Source organism: Camellia sinensis, chromosome 10 (assembly GCF_055761805.1).
Source record: "Camellia sinensis isolate YWXY chromosome 10, ASM5576180v1, whole genome shotgun sequence".
Lineage (NCBI taxonomy): Eukaryota > Viridiplantae > Streptophyta > Magnoliopsida > Ericales > Theaceae > Camellia > Camellia sinensis.
In genome coordinates, this window is record NC_138970.1 from 130,204,589 (window position 1) to 130,220,740 (window position 16,152).

A 16,152-nucleotide genomic window follows, 5' to 3' on the forward strand; every position below is an offset into this window, starting at 1 on the left:
AAACTACCATCGGCTATTCTGATTTTGTCATGACCAGAACAAGGGAAATAGGTACTAAATAAATGGGAAAAACTAGTCATGTGATCGGAGGCACCGGAATCTATGATCCACGGAGAGAAGTTTAGGCAAGAGAAGGCTTTAGGATTTCTACCTGTTTGTGCCAACAAAACACTAGGAGTACCGGATGAGGAGTTGGATTTTATCAGCTTTAAGAGTTGATCAATCTGCTCTTTGTTGAAGGGACCTGAATCGGCTTCATTAGCGGTAGGAAAGCCACGATTTTTTTCTCCTTGTTTGCTGCTTTTCCAGTTGACAGGTTTGCCATGGATCTTCCAACACGTTTCGCGTGTATGGCGAGGCTTGTTGCAAAAATCACACCAGACCCGTGGCTTATCATCAAACCTGCGCTGGTAATTTGCAGCCTTGTTGGCCGCAACATCGCTAATTAAAGCAGAAATTTCAATTGATTCACCAGTACCTTTTTTCTTAAGCATGACGCTCCTTCGGCTCTCTTCCCTTCTGACTTCGGCAAATACTTCGCCAATGGATGGGAGAGGAGGTCTGCCAATAATTCTTCCTCGCACTTCATCGAACTCAATGTTGAGGCCGGCAAGAAACTTGTAAATACGGCTGTCTTCCACAGTTTTCTTGTGGTGGTTGCAGTCGTCAACCGATTTCCATTCGTATGTGTTGAAGATGTCAAGATCCTGCCACAACCTTTTCAACGAATTGAAATATTTGGTGACGGAATCATCTCCTTGACGAATCTCTCCCAACTTCAAAGTTAATTCGAAAACTTGAGATTGATTTTCTAGGTCAGAATACATCTGACTAACATTATCCCACAATTCTTGTGCAGTAGTATAGCACATGTAATTAGAGCTTATATCCTCCTCCATGGAATTGACCAACCATGTCATAACCATGGAGTTTTCAGCGTCCCAACTGTCGAATAGCGGATCATTAACAGCAGGAGCCTTCTTGTCACCAGTGATGTAACCGATCTTTCCTTGCCCACGGATATACATCCGGACAGATTGTGACCAGCGGAGAAAATTATCACCATTTAGGCGGATGGTGGTGATTTGGACAGAGTGAGAGTTGGACGTTTTCACCGGAATGGCAGCGGCAGGGGTTGAAGTGGTTTCGGACGTGACTTCCGACATGGCTATGACGGTTTTAGGGTTGCTGTGTTTTTTGTTGCTCTGATACCAACTTAGAAAATATGAGGAAGAAGAACTCCGAAAATATGAGGAAGAAGGAATATATTTCTGTTATATTCAAAACTTCTTATCTTACAAGACCAAATGACACTCCTTATATAGGAGATATTACAAACATCATGATAACCCATTATATGCCACTAACATATTATATATTACCACTATCTACCACTATCATATTATATACATGCCACTATCTACCACCAACACCACTATCATATTCTATACATGCCACTATCCTTCACCAACACCACTATCATATTATATACATGTCACTATCTACCACCAACACCACTATCATATTCTATACATGCCACTATCCTTCACCAACACCACTATCATATTATATACATTAACACAAATTTCCAGCAATATGCACAAGAGACAATGGGGTAACATAAATAGAAATACTTTTGTTCAATAGTAATGATGTCATTTTGGCAAGTTTACACCTTCGACATTCGTTAATTTGGCTAAGAGAGAATTTACCTAACAATCTTGACTGAGCTAACAATCATATCCGGTCAACAGACAAATGGCCTAATCTAGAATGCCATAAATAAAAAAGACTCAGGCTGAGAATCTAACAGAAAAAGATGAAAAAACAGCTGAAGAGGTGGACAGAGCGAGATGCAAACTTCCCACCACATAAAGGTCCGCAACTCTACGACCGGTGCCAATCTGCTCCTTGAACTGCCAATCCTGCACACACCAGATAGAAGAAGAAAAGATAACATCACAACCGGAAATATCAAGCTGACAAATAGAGAGTAAACTAACAGATAACTGAGGAACATAAAGGGCAGATGGTATAGTGACAGTAGACATAGCAAAGGGTAGAACATACCCAACAGATAAGACAAGCATACCAGAACCACTGGCAGTAGTAACAGTAATAGGAAAGGAAGGAGAATAATAGTTATGAAGTAAGGAGAGATGGGGAGTCATATGATGAGACGCACCAGAGTCGAAGAGATCCATACTGAAGGGGAAATACGTAACGAAGAGCCAAGCAAACCTGAATGAAGAGAGGTGAAAGCGGAACTAGAAGAGGCTGGTTGGGAGGTAGACAAGATATGCTGAAGCTCAGCAAGCTGAGCAATCTGAGTACTCAAAGAAGCCAAGTCCGGATCTGGAGCCGGACCAAATGCAGTATAAGTGGCTGGAGGCCGAACCAGTGTTTCAAAAAGCTCTAGGCGCATTGAGGTACTAAGGTCTCCTGGAGCTTAAGTGTGAGGCGCGCGCCTCACCGAAGAGAAGCGCAAGTTGTTGAAGATAACCAAAATATTAATATAGGCGAAGTTTTGTAACATAAAATAAATATTCTTAGAATTTCAAAAAATAAAAAATAAAAAATAAAATAAATAGAATGACATTCAATATTCCAAAAATCACGAAAAATAACATTCAATGTTTCAAAAATTTCTCTACAATAACATTCAATCTTACTTTACCCTATACTATTTATCTTTCTTTATCAATTTATTAACGTGATTCATTTCTTTTTTGATAATGAACTCACACTATATAATACCTTAGTGGTTTTAATTTTAAATTGGAACCAAATTGCTTGATAGCTTCAATCATCCGAAACTGTTGTAATTTACTACATTGAAAGGAATCCTAAAGCCATATATCCATCTTGCCATGCCACAACTTTTGTTTAATGCTTGGAGTTTTTTTTTTTTTATATAAAAATTGGTGCTCAAAGCATGTGTTTACATTTTATATTAAAGAGGTTGTAATTCTATATGGTTACACACACAGAATAAGGATGGAGCAAAATTTTAAATGAAGCGCATAAGGCGTGAGCCTGCGCCTAAGGCACGCGCCTCAAGTGCCTCAAATGCGGCTTTCCTATGACGCCTCGCCTCAAGTTGTCTAAGGCGCCTTAGGTGCGCCTCGCACCAAAGCACCTAAGCACGTGCTTTGGCGTGCCTTTTAAAACATTAAGCCAAAAGATACTCTGAGTAGGAGATCGGAACTGTGACTGAGACGGCTGAGAAGACGCACGTCCCTTCTTAGGGCAGTTGTACTTCCAATGGCCCCTCTGATGGCAGAAAGCACACTCATCTTAAGCCAAGCGCCCTTTCTTGGGTTTTATAGTGGCCTGAAGCTGAGGAGGTGGGGCAGATAGCAGTGGGGGTTGGGCAAGAGCCAAGAATACAAATGGAGACAAGGTCTGATGGCCGTCTTAAGACTAGTTTCCTCGGAGAGGAGTTCACGAAAATTAGCATCCACAGAAGGAAGAGGAAACCAGTGAAGGATACCACCACGGATAGCCTCATATTAAGGGGAGAAAGCCGTTAAGAACTGTACTAAACAACCCTCCTTCCGAAACTGAATATAGGCATCAAGTACCTTAAGATCAAGCTTTTCCATGAGAGCAAGCTGATCCCACAGTACCGTCATCTCAATGTAGAAATCCTAAATAGACCGATCTCGCTGACGAGCACTCTAAATAGCTATTTCCAACTCATATAGTTTGGCAAAGTTAGACTACTGATAAACCCCCTGTAAATAGTCCCATACCTCATTAGTAGTGGTGTATTTTGAGAACGTCATCCTAATACGATCATCCACAACATTATGAAACCAAGTCAGAACTTGGGCATCATCACAATCCCAAGTGTCACAAGCAGCCTGATATCAACCCTGTTTGGGATATGATGGATGAAAAACAGAACCAGAAACATATCTCCATTTTTTCGACTAAGAAAAAAAAAATTCATGACACTAGACCAATAAGCATAATCGGCTCCAGTAAGTTTGCAAGTGATACAGTAAATCTTATCATTCGACAAGATGCCAATATGTAAATAAAAAACTATAAGGGGCCTAAATGAAAATATTATAACTAGAGGAGGTCAAAATATAATACCCAAGAGAGACTGAAGAAGAACCAGAGAAAGAAGATGAGCCACGAGGAGTCAAAGCACTGAGACGAAGGGACCAAATGGGTCACTAACCAATGAGAAAGGTAGGAGTCCGTGACGGCAAGCCAAAGAGAGAATAGCGAGTAGAAATCAAAGTCAACTTCGACTTTTTGATTCAAGGTCAAAGTCGTGAAGCAAAGCAGATGCAAGTTGATGAGTCGTGACCTTGATCAAACAAAAATGAGTCAATCAAACTAGGAGAGGGATGAAGCAAGGAGACTAGGGTTTCAAACCAGACTCGCGAACCAAAGAGAGAGATATTTGTGGAAATTAATGGCCTTCTAATGTTGAACTTCGAATGACAGGACCAGTGACTGGACTATAAAGATAAGTCTCGAACCAGACACCAGATGGCTTGCAAACCAAACTCGCGACTTCTGAGATGGTTCGCGAGTTTCAGGGATACAAACAAAGGTCATTATTCAGAGAGGAGCTCTAACACCATGTAAGTTTATGAATATTTCTATATATTCGAATGATTCAATGATACAAAGATTACATCACTTATATAGAACTCAAACCCCAAAGACTAAAAAAGAAATGTGAATTACACATAATATTTACACAATCACAATCATTCTAAATTCCTAAAATACAATATATGCAATATAGGCAATATATTCTCACATTAGCAACGTAAAATATCCAGAACAGAAATGGTTATGGTAACAAAGAAAAGTCACCTTCACAGTATTTTGACAGAATCTTCGACAGAATCACTCCTTGCTCAGCCTAGTTATGGGAAAGCAACCATATGTTCAGAGAAGTTAAAGAACTAAAAATTACACTCTAACAAGATTTTTGGGGACATTTTTATGTATAAAACAAGTGGCAGCCATCCACATGGAGGACAAAAGGTTAATTCAAGTCTAGTACAACACGATTCATGCCAATGGCACAGTCAAGACAATGACATTTAGCCGCAAAATTGTAGCATGCCCTAATTTCATAATATTGTTCCACAAATGGTGCCAAGATGAATAGTTGTCGGCAGAGTGAAAATACAGCAATATCGTTTAATCAATGTCTCTTAATATCTAATCAGGTAATGAAATTAAAATGTTTTAGTACATATACCTAATGTAAAAAATAGTGTCCAAAAGGGTATACAGTGCTAGTAGATGCAAAAGATATGAATCAAGCAAGTCTGAAGCTTTATCTTAGCAGTGATTAGTGGCAGAAGCAAAGGACCACACCCTAACCATAAAAGAAAATACTTTTCTTGAAACTTTCTGTGTCAAATTACAAGTAACAGAGAATACCAAATATATTCTAATAAATTATATAGCACATAATGGTGCCTTACTTTTGATTCCATAGCTTCCCCATATGTACGTAGCTCCTTAAGAACAGTGAGTAAATGAGAATTTAGCTCTGCCTTCAAACCAGGGAGAACAGTTCTAATGTGCTGTTCTAGAATCTGAAATAGCACATTGTCAACAATAGAAACAGAAAGGAAAAAAAGCATGCAACATACAAACACAAAAACTAATAACCATAATAACTGCTACAATAATTAAGCAAAACAATTTCTTTTCTTTATTTTCTCTCTATAGTTTCTCACAATTACCAATATGTGACTCAAAAAATGTGAACATTCTAAACACACTTCTTATGGGGATCATTTTCAATTAAAGTCAAACAAATATGCCGATGTACAACATAAAGAGATGAGGAGAATATCAAGACAAAAATAATAGGTGGCAAAGAAAAGCCATGAACAATCGAAAATGCATTACTGCCACAAGATCTCCAGCAGAATCATCGAAACATGCTAAAGCAACTACATCTACAGCAGTTTTCTACCAAGGTAAATATGAGCTTTTAAAAAGTATTAGTTTTACAACTATATTAAACTCCAATAAATTTATTCAGCATACTTAACGTGAAAACATTCTTGAGTCCTACAGAATTTCCATAAGTCCAGATCTTCTTTTCACTTCTCTAACTGACTGTATTTGCTGCAACAATCCTCATCGAGAGAGGATAGAAAGAGAGAAACACGAAATTCCAAGAACTACACTAAAAAAAATGATTTCCCTCGTGAATCTCCATGTGTTCAGAGAGGGTCTTCAAGTTTCTAGAAGGCCTAAATGTGGAGTTTGATCCAGTCCGGAGTCGTGTCCTTGGCATGGATTTTCTTCCATCACTTCAAGAGACCTTTGCATATGTACAAAATGAGGAGAGTCGTCATTCTACTATGTTACCACCGGCTACTTGGGACTGTTCAGCATTACTTTCTGCTCCTTCTCAAGATGGAACTGGTTTGTCACTACTTCTTTTCCATCCTTCAGGAAAGGATACTGTGTTCTATGATTAATGCCACAAGCCGTGACATACTCATGAGACGTGTTGGAAGCTTCATGGGGCTCCATCAGGGAGTCGGGGTGATCGGTCTAGTACTAGAGGCGGTCGATCAGACCAGTCTAGAGGACGTGGCTCTAATCCACGGGCCCATCGGTCTGATGTCGTTGACACCCTTGATTCTACTTCCACTTCAGTTAGTATGACTTCTGATAGTTTATATAGCATGAGTTCTCCAGAGCTTGAAGATGTTCTGCGTCATTTGCTAACTCGCCGATCTTTTACTGCTCCCAGTGCATCTTCCTCGTCGTTTGCGCGCTCTGGTAACTTAGCCTCTTCTCTGTGTTCTTTCTATTCCCATAAGTCTTTGCCATGGATTATTGATTCTGGTGCTTCAGATTATATGTCTGGGTCTTCTTACCTTTTCTCAGCATATAAGCGCTCTTCAGATCAAGACAAAGTTACGATTGCAGATGGTATTGTTTCTTCTATCTCTGGGAAAGGTTTAATTCATGTCACCCCTACCTTACCTCTGTCTTCAGTGCTTCACGTTCGCAATTTTTCTGTTAATCTTCTATTCTTGAGTCGTATTACTATCGATTTGAACTGTAGTGTGACATGTTTTCCTGATCATTGTATTTTTCAAGACATTGTCACGAGGACGATTGGCAGTGGTAGTGCAGAAAACGGTCTCTATTTCTTGGATCAGCTAAACAAGCTTCCTTATCATTCCATCCAGTTCCCGACCACCAAGGAGGATTTATGGCTATGGCATCGACGTCTCGGACATCCTTCTTTTCATTTACTTAGGCATTTATTTCCGTTTGTTTTAACAAACAATAATGTGTCTAAGTTTCTTTATGAGTCTTGTCAACTTGGCAAATAACACCGAACTTCTTTTGCTCCTAGTCTTAATAAAAGTTTAGCTCATTTTTCTTTAATACATGCACTTAGAAAATATGAGGAAGAAGAACTCCGAAAATATGAGGAAGAAGGAATATATTTCTGTTATATTCAAAACTTCTTATATTACAAGACCAAATGACACTCCTTATATAGGAGATATTACAAACATCATTATAACCCATTATATGCCACTTACATATTATATATTACCACTATCTACCACTATCATATTCTATACATGCCATTATCTACCACCAACACAACTATCATATTCTATACATGCCACTATCTACCACCAACACCACTATCATATTATATACATGCCACTATCTTATTATATGCATTAACACAAATTTCCAGCACTCCCCCTCAAGCTGGTTTGAAGATATCTTCCATAGCCAGCTTGCTAGTCAGCTTATCAAATTGCTTCTTGTGTAGTCCCTTCGTTAGCACATCAGCTAATTGTTCACCTGTTGGAAGGTAGGTCATAGAGATTATACCAGCATTGATTTTCTCCTTGATGAAATGTTTATCCACTTCTATATGTTTTGTGCGATCATGTAGAACTGGATTATGAGCTATAGATATAGCTGCTTTGTTGTCACAATAGACCTTCATAGGTGTCGGGTGATAAAGCTTTAATTCTTCAAGAATTCTTTTAATCCACATTACTTCACAGATTCCATGGGCAACAGCTCTGAACTCTGCTTCTGCACTACTTCTAGCTACCACATTCTGTTTTTTACTCCGCCATGTAACTAGGTTCCCACCTACAAAGGAGCAGTATCCGGATGTTGATCTCCTGTCTGTAACACTTCCTGCCCAGTCTGCATCTGTGTATACTTCAACTTGAAGATGTCCATGTTTCTTGAACAGTAAGCCTCTCCCTGGAGTTCCTTTCAAATATCTTAAGATCTTATAAACGGCCTCAAAGTGCTCTGCCCCTGGTGAGTGCATGAACTGACTTACCATGCTGACTGCAAAGGCAATATCAGGCCGCGTATGAGACAAGTAAATCAATTTCCCGACAAGTCGCTGATATTGTTCCCTCTCTTTGACTTCTTCAGCCTTAGCAGCTTGTAACTTCAAGTTAGGCTCGATCGGAGTCTCCACCATCTTACAACCAAGCATACCTGTTTCTCCAAGGAGATCAAGAACATATTTTCTCTGATTAACGAATATACCTTCCTTAGATCTTGCAAATTCCATTCCGAGGAAATACTTGAGGGCTCCCAGATCCTTAATGTGAAATTCTTTTGCGAGTTTCTCTTTGAGGGCTGCTAACTCTGCTTCATCATTACCAGTTAAAATGATGTCATCAACATAAACAATCAAAATTGCAATTTTATTGTTTTTTGAATGTTTATAAAATATTGTGTGATCTGCTTGACTCTGCGAGAAGCCACAACTGATAACTGCCTTCCCAAAGCGTTCAAACCACGCTCTTGGTGATTGTTTGAGTCCGCATAATGACTTGTTCAATCTGCATACTCTGTCGCTTCCAAGTCTCTGCTCAAATCCCGGCGGTAGGCTCATGAACACCTCCTCTTCAAGATCACCATTGAGAAATGCATTTTTAATGTCAAGTTGATGTAGAGGCCAATCTGAATTTACTGCAAGAGATAACAGTACTCTGATGGAATTTATTTTAGCAACAGGAGCAAACGTCTCCTGATAGTCGATCCCATAAGTTTGAGTGAAGCTTTTAGCCACCAGTCTCGCCTTGTATCTCTTAACGCTTCCATCTGCGTTACATTTTATCGTAAACACCCATTTACACCCAATTGTTTTCTTGTCTTTGGGTAGATCAACTATCTCCCAAGTACCACTTCTCCTTAAAGCATTCATCTCCTCCATGACTGCTAATTTCCAATTCGGATCATCCAATGCTTCCTGTATATTCCTTGGAACAAACAAGTGTGAAATCCTAGATGTGAAAGCTCTATGGTTTTTAGACAGTCTTTGATAGGAGAGGTAATTTGCAATAGGATGTTTAATGCAATTTCGGACACCTTTCCTAATTGCTATAGGAACATCAAGGTCGGAAATAGAAGGAATAGGATTACCCAAAATTTCGATGCCAGAACTCGGGTGGACATTCGGGTCATTAGGATGGACATTCGAGTCATTATTCTTCAGATGAAATCGCTTCCTAGTATAAACCTGAAGCTCAGGATTTAGATCATTTTGTAGTACTTCTCCCCCTAAACAAGAATCTTCTTGACTAGGCACCATAGAACTTGATTCTCCTAAGTGATCATTATCAGACGGATGTGGTTTTTGTGTAGGATAAATGACATTGGGGAGCGGGATAGAAATATCCCAAAAACGGTCTTCTACTCCACTTGTCTCCCCCTGAAGAGAAGTGTTGGGGAAATAGGATTTTGTTTCCACAAATGACACATCCATACTCACATGAAATTTCTTGGTTTGAGGATCGAAACACTTATACCCCTTTTTGTTTGAGGAATAACCCAAAAAAAACACATTTTATAGCACGGGGGTCAAGTTTTGAACGAAATTGACTGGGAACATGAACATAGGCAGTACATCCAAAAACTTTGGCAGGTAAATCAGAAAACAACCTCGTGTCAGGAAAAAAAGTTTTGAGACGATCGAAAGGTGTTTTGTATGTTAACACCTTTGTAGGCATCCTGTTTATCAAATAAGAGGCTGTTAAAATTGCTTCACCCCATAAATATTTAGGAACATGCATGTAAAACATTATAGCACGTGCTACTTCAAGTAGATGTTTATTTTTTCGTTCTGCAATGCCATTTTGTTGAGGGGTATCCCGACATGTAGATTGATGAAAAATCCCCTTTTTTTCCAAAAAATCACCCAACTGCTCATTGAAATATTCTGTTCCATTATCAGAATGTAAAATACCAATTTTGGTTTGAAATTGGTTTTCAATCATATTGTAAAAATTTGTGAATAAATTTTTCACGTCAGATTTTTTATTCATCAAATAAATCCAACATAAGCGGGTATGGTCATCAATAAATGTAACAAACCATCTTTTACCAGAAAGAGTAGTGATTTTAGAAGGGCCCCAAACATCACTATGAATCAAATAAAAAGGTTTGGAAGCCTGGTAAGGTTTTGGCAAATAAGTAGAGCGATGAAATTTTGCAAAAATGCACCTTTCACAATGAAAAGAAGAACAATCAATCCCTTTAAATAATTCTGAAAATAAATGTTTCAGATAAAGAAAACTAGGATGTCCTAGCCTATAGTTCCATAGCATTATTTTTTCTCGAACAGAGATTGAACTAGTACTATTAAAGCTCTGAGCTTTTTTATTACTAACAGGTACTTCATCAAAGTAGTAAAGACCTTCAAACATCCTAGCACGCCCAATCATCATCCCCGAGTTCTGGTCCTGAAATTCACAATGGGATTCAAAAAATGTAACACGACAATTAGAATCCTTAGATAGTTTACTGACAGACAAAAGGTTACAGGCTAAGTTGGGGACGTGAAGAACAGCATTGAGATTAATTTTCTCAGTTAGTTTAATAAATCCTTTTCCTGCAATAGGTGAAAAACTACCATCAGCTATTCTAATTTTGTCATGATCAGAACAAGGGAAATAGGTACTAAATGAATGGGAAAAACTAGTCATGTGATCGGAGGCACCGGAATCTATGATCCACGGAGAGAAGTTTAGGCAAGAGAAGGCTTTAGGATTTCTACCTGTTTGTGCCAACAAAACACTAGGAGTACCGGATGAGGAGTTGGATTTTATCAGCTTTAAGAGTTGATCAATCTGCTCTTTGTTGAAGGGACCTGAATCGGCTTCATTAGCGGTAGGAAAGCCACGATTCTTCTCTCCTTGTTTGCTGCTTTTCCAGTTGACAGGTTTGCCATGGATCTTCCAACACGTTTCGCGTGTATGGCGAGGCTTGTTGCAAAAATCACACCAGACCCGTGGCTTATCATCAAACCTGCGCTGGTAATTTGCAGCCTTGTTGGCCGCAGCATCGCTAATTAAAGCAGAAATTTCAAATGATTCACCAGTACCTTTTTTCTTAAGCATGACGCTCCTTCGGCTCTCTTCCCTTCTGCCTTCGGCAAATACTTCGCCAATGGATGGGAGAGGAGGTCTGCCAATAATTCTTCCTCGCACTTCATCGAACTCAATGTTGAGGCCGGCAAGAAACTTGTAAATACGGCTGTCTTCCACAGTTTTCTTGTGGTGGTTGCAGTCGTCAACCGATTTCCATTCGTATGTGTTGAAGATGTCAAGATCCTGCCACAACCTTTTCAACGAATTGAAATATTTGGTGACGGAATCATCTCCTTGACGAATCTCTCCCAACTTCAAAGTTAATTCGAAAACTTGAGATTGATTTCCTAGGTCAGAATACATCTGACTAACATTATCCCACAATTCTTGTGCAGTAGGACAGCACATGTAATTATAGCTTATATCCTCCTCCATGGAATTGACCAACCATGTCATAACCATGGAGTTTTCAGCGTCCCAACTGTCGAACAGCGGATCATTAACAGCAGGAGCCTTCTTGTCACCAGTGATGTAACCGATCTTTCCTTGCCCACGGATATACATCCGGACAGATTGTGACCAGCGGAGAAAATTATCACCATTTAGGCGGATGGTGGTGATTTGGACAGAGTGAGAGTTGGACGTTTTCACCGGAATAGCAGCGGCAGGGGTTGAAGTGGTTTCGGACGTGACTTCCGACATGGCTATGACGGTTTTAGGGCTGCTGTGTTTTTTGTTGCTCTGATACCAACTTAGAAAATATGAGGAAGAAGAACTCCGAAAATATGAGGAAGAAGGAATATATTTCTGTTATATTCAAAACTTCTTATATTACAAGACCAAATGACACTCCTTATATAGGAGATATTACAAATATCATTATAACCCATTATATGCCACTTACATATTATATATTACCACTATCTACCACTATCATATTCTATACATGCCACTATCTACCACCAACACCACTATCATATTCTATACATGCCACTATCTACCACCAACACCACTATCATATTATATACATGCCACTATCTTATTATATGCATTAACACAAATTTCCAGCACATTCCGATGTATGGGGTCCATCTTGGGTTATGTCTTTAAAGGGTTATAGATGATTTGTTACCTTTATCGATGATTTTTCTCGAACTACTTATGTGTATCTCATGAAAGAAAAAAGTAAGGTTTTCTCTGTGTTTCAAAATTTTCATAAAATGATTTGTACTCAGTTTGGGTTGTCAAAATCTTGCGTTCAGAAAATGGGGGTGAATACATCGATTTAGGGTTAGAGAGCTATTTTTCTAGTCGTGGCATTATCCATCAGCTATGAAGCATGAACACCTCTTCGAGGGCTCCATACCAGTGTCGGACACGTATCGAACACGGACACGCGGTGGACACGTGTCCGACACACAACAGAGTGTCCTATTTTTTTTTTTTTTTTGCATCCGGACACGTTCCGACACTTGCGGGACACGTTCGGGGGTCAATTTCAGAATTTATAAAACATCTTTGGGGTCGATTTGTAAAAAAATAAAAATGGAACGATATCTACCCTAAATCGAGGAAGAGAACAGAAGAGAAAGAGAGAAAGAAGAGAACAAAAGAGAAAGAGAGAAGACGAAGAGAACAGAAGAGAAAGAGAGACCTAATCGATGTTTGGTGGTCGCTCGTCGCTCCTCGTCGCACCTTGCTCCTCGTCTATCGCTTGTCGCTCGTAGTTCGTTATCTAAGGTACACGTTCTTCGGTCTTCTTCGTCCTTCTTCTGCTTCAATCTTCTTCGTTCTTCTTCTGCTTCGATTTTCTTCTTCTTTTTCTCCGATTTCTCCGTCCCAGTCGCTGTCTCTTTCTCTCTCTGTCTCAGTCACCCTCTCTCTGCCTCATTTTGTTTTTACTTTTCTTTTGTTTTTTCTTTTCTTTTATTTTTTCGTTTATATGTTGAGTGTACTGTCTCTCTCTGTCTTCTTTTTTTTTTTACCCTAATTTCATTTTATATTTTTTTTTTCTCTTTGTGCCTTTATCATTTCAGTATATAATCTTTTTTTTTTTCGATGATTAGTTTTGTTAATTTTAATGTGTGTTTATTAATTTTATTCTAGGAACAAATTTTTAATTCTAAAACAATGGCTACTACGGGTGGTAGTTCTAATGATATACCTGATGATGATTTTGATGAGAACAAACCGTTGTGAAAGTATATAACTAAATTAGCAAAACCTGGGAAGGAGGAGGAAATTGCCAACTACAATGTAGTTTTTGTAATAATACTTTCAAAGGTTCATATACAATAGTAAGGGTACACCTGTTAAAACTCCCAGGAAAAGGCATTGGTGCTTGTAAGAAAGTCACAAGTCAAAAACTTTCACAACTGCAAAATGAATATGATGTTGTTGAACTGAGAATTAAAATGCTCATCCCAAAAATGTACCATTGCCTCCTTCTAGTGTATCAGTGGGTAGTGCTTATGCTTACGAATCAAAGAAGAGGAGAACATGTGCAAGTGGAAGTGAGAGTGGGAGTGGGAGTGAGAAAGCATTCAACATGAAGGATAGAGAGCAATTACATTTTGAAATTGCTAAGATGTTCTACACGCGTGGCCCGGGGGGGGGGGGGGGGGGGGGGGTTTATCATTTAATCTTGCAAGAAATCCTTACTATGTTAGCTCTTACACATTTGCTGCAAATCATAATATTCCTAGATATTTGCCTTCCGGTTATAATTTGTTATGAACCACATTGCTTCAAAAGGAGAGGGCAAATATTGATAGATTGTTGCAGCCAATTAGGGGCACATGGAAGGAAAAAGGGGTGAGCATTGTTAGTGATGGTTGGAGTGATTCTCAAAGGAGGCCTTGGATTAATTTTATGGCAGTGAGTGAAAGTGGGTCAATGTTCATTAAGGCAATTGATTGTTCTGGAGAAAGTAAAAACAAATATTTTCTTGCAAATTTGATGAAAAAAGTGATTAATGAGGTTGGGGCAAGTAATGTTGTTCAAGTCATCACGGATAATGCTTCTAATTGTAGGGCAGCCGAACAACTCATTAAAGCTCAATTCCCTCATATTCTACGGACTCCTTGTGTGGTGCACACATTAAATATAGCTTTGAAAAATATTTGTGCTGCAAAGAATATTGAGAGGAATGAAGTCACATATGAAGAGTGTAGTTGGATTAGTGATACTGCCGGAGATGGTTTGATGATTAAAAATTTTATCTCTAATCACTCAATGCGATTGGCTATGTACAATGAATTTGTGTCATTGAAGTTGCTATCAGTTGCCGAAACAGGATTTGCCTCCACAATTGTTATGCTCAAGAGGTTGCAGCTTATAAAACGTGGTCTTCAAGCAATGGTAATTAGTGACAGGTGGAATTGTTATAGAGAGGATGTTGAGAAGGCAAAATTTGTAAAAGAAAAGATTTTGGCTGATGTGTGGTGGGACTACATTGATTATATTCTTTCCTTCACGGGTCCTACATATGACATGCTTAGGGCTTGTGATACGGACAAACCTTACCTTCACTTGATATGTGGGACACAATGATAGAGAGTAAAGATGACAATATATTGGCATGAAGGGAAAAGAATAGATGAGGAATCTACATTTTACAATGTGGTGCATTAAATTCTCGTGGATCGTTGGAATAAAAACAATACTCCTCTCCATTGTATGACACATTCATTGAATCCAAAGTAAGTACCACATTTAAATTTGTTTTAGATATTTCATTTTAATGGACTTATCTAGTCTTTCTTGAAATAATTATTTTTTCCTATTTTGTATTGTAGGTATTATAGTGATGAGTGGCTCCATAAGGATCAAAACAGAGTTCCTCCACATAGGGATGAAGAGGTGACACGTGCGAGGAACAAGTGTTTTAAGAGGTATTTTGAAGATATCACGGAGCGAACCAAGGTGATAACTGAGTTTCGAAAATTTTTGGGTTATGTTGAAGCATTCTCAGAGTATGATTCCATTCATAATAGGTGGCACATGGATCCTTGTACTTGGTGGTGGTCATATGGTGCATATGCACCATCTCTTCAAAAACTAGCTTTGAGATTACTTGTGTAACCCGACTCTTCATCTTGTTGTGAGAGAAATTGGAGTACTTACTCCTTTATTCACTCAGTGAGAAGGAACAAAATGGTCCCTCAACGACCGGAGGACATGGTGTTCATTCATAGCAATCTTCGTCTTTTATCAAGGAGGAGCTCACAATACTTGCAAGGAGAGACAAAAATGTGGGATATTGCCGGAGAAAACTTTGACCCACTTGATGATATTAGAATGCTTGGGATAGCTAATCTCTCACTTGATGAACCGGCTATGGATGAAGGAGAAGATGGAGGCGGTGGTGAAGATGTTGTAATAGTTTCCTCTACTTAGGTTTACATTTTCTGATATTTATAGATTTTGTAATAGATGATAGTTGTTGGTATATTGGATAATTTTATATTTTGTGGTTTGATTTTCATGCATTTTGTAACAAATGATGGTTGGTAGCTTCTAGGCTGCAAATGAACCGAGTTGTTCATGAACAAGCTCGGCTCGGCTCGTTAAGGACTCGGCTTGGCTCAGTTCGTTTAGTAAACGAGCAGAGCTCGAGCTCAACTATTAGGCTCGTTTATTTAAATTATATAATAAATATATTATTTATATATTAAATAATATATAAATATATATAAATAATAATATAAATACATTATTGCCAATCTACTGGTATAATCGAATATGATAATTTAACTTATGGTGATATAAT

At 38.7% G+C, this 16,152-nt stretch overlaps 1 protein-coding gene across 4 annotated transcripts in view; it reads right to left on the reverse strand.

Moving 5' to 3' along the window:
* LOC114295557 (dynamin-related protein 3A) overlaps positions 1-16,152 on the reverse strand; it is a 98,436-nt gene that overhangs the window by 45,938 nt on the left and 36,346 nt on the right. For all 4 annotated transcript variants that reach the window (XM_082892338.1, XM_028239821.2, XM_028239820.2 and 1 more), the window contains exons 7-8: positions 5,466-5,579; positions 4,843-4,891 (exon numbers count right to left, since the gene is read on the reverse strand). In XM_082892338.1, the coding sequence (XP_082748464.1) occupies positions 4,843-4,891; positions 5,466-5,579 (163 nt within the window). The remainder of the gene's footprint in view (positions 1-4,842; positions 4,892-5,465; positions 5,580-16,152) is intronic.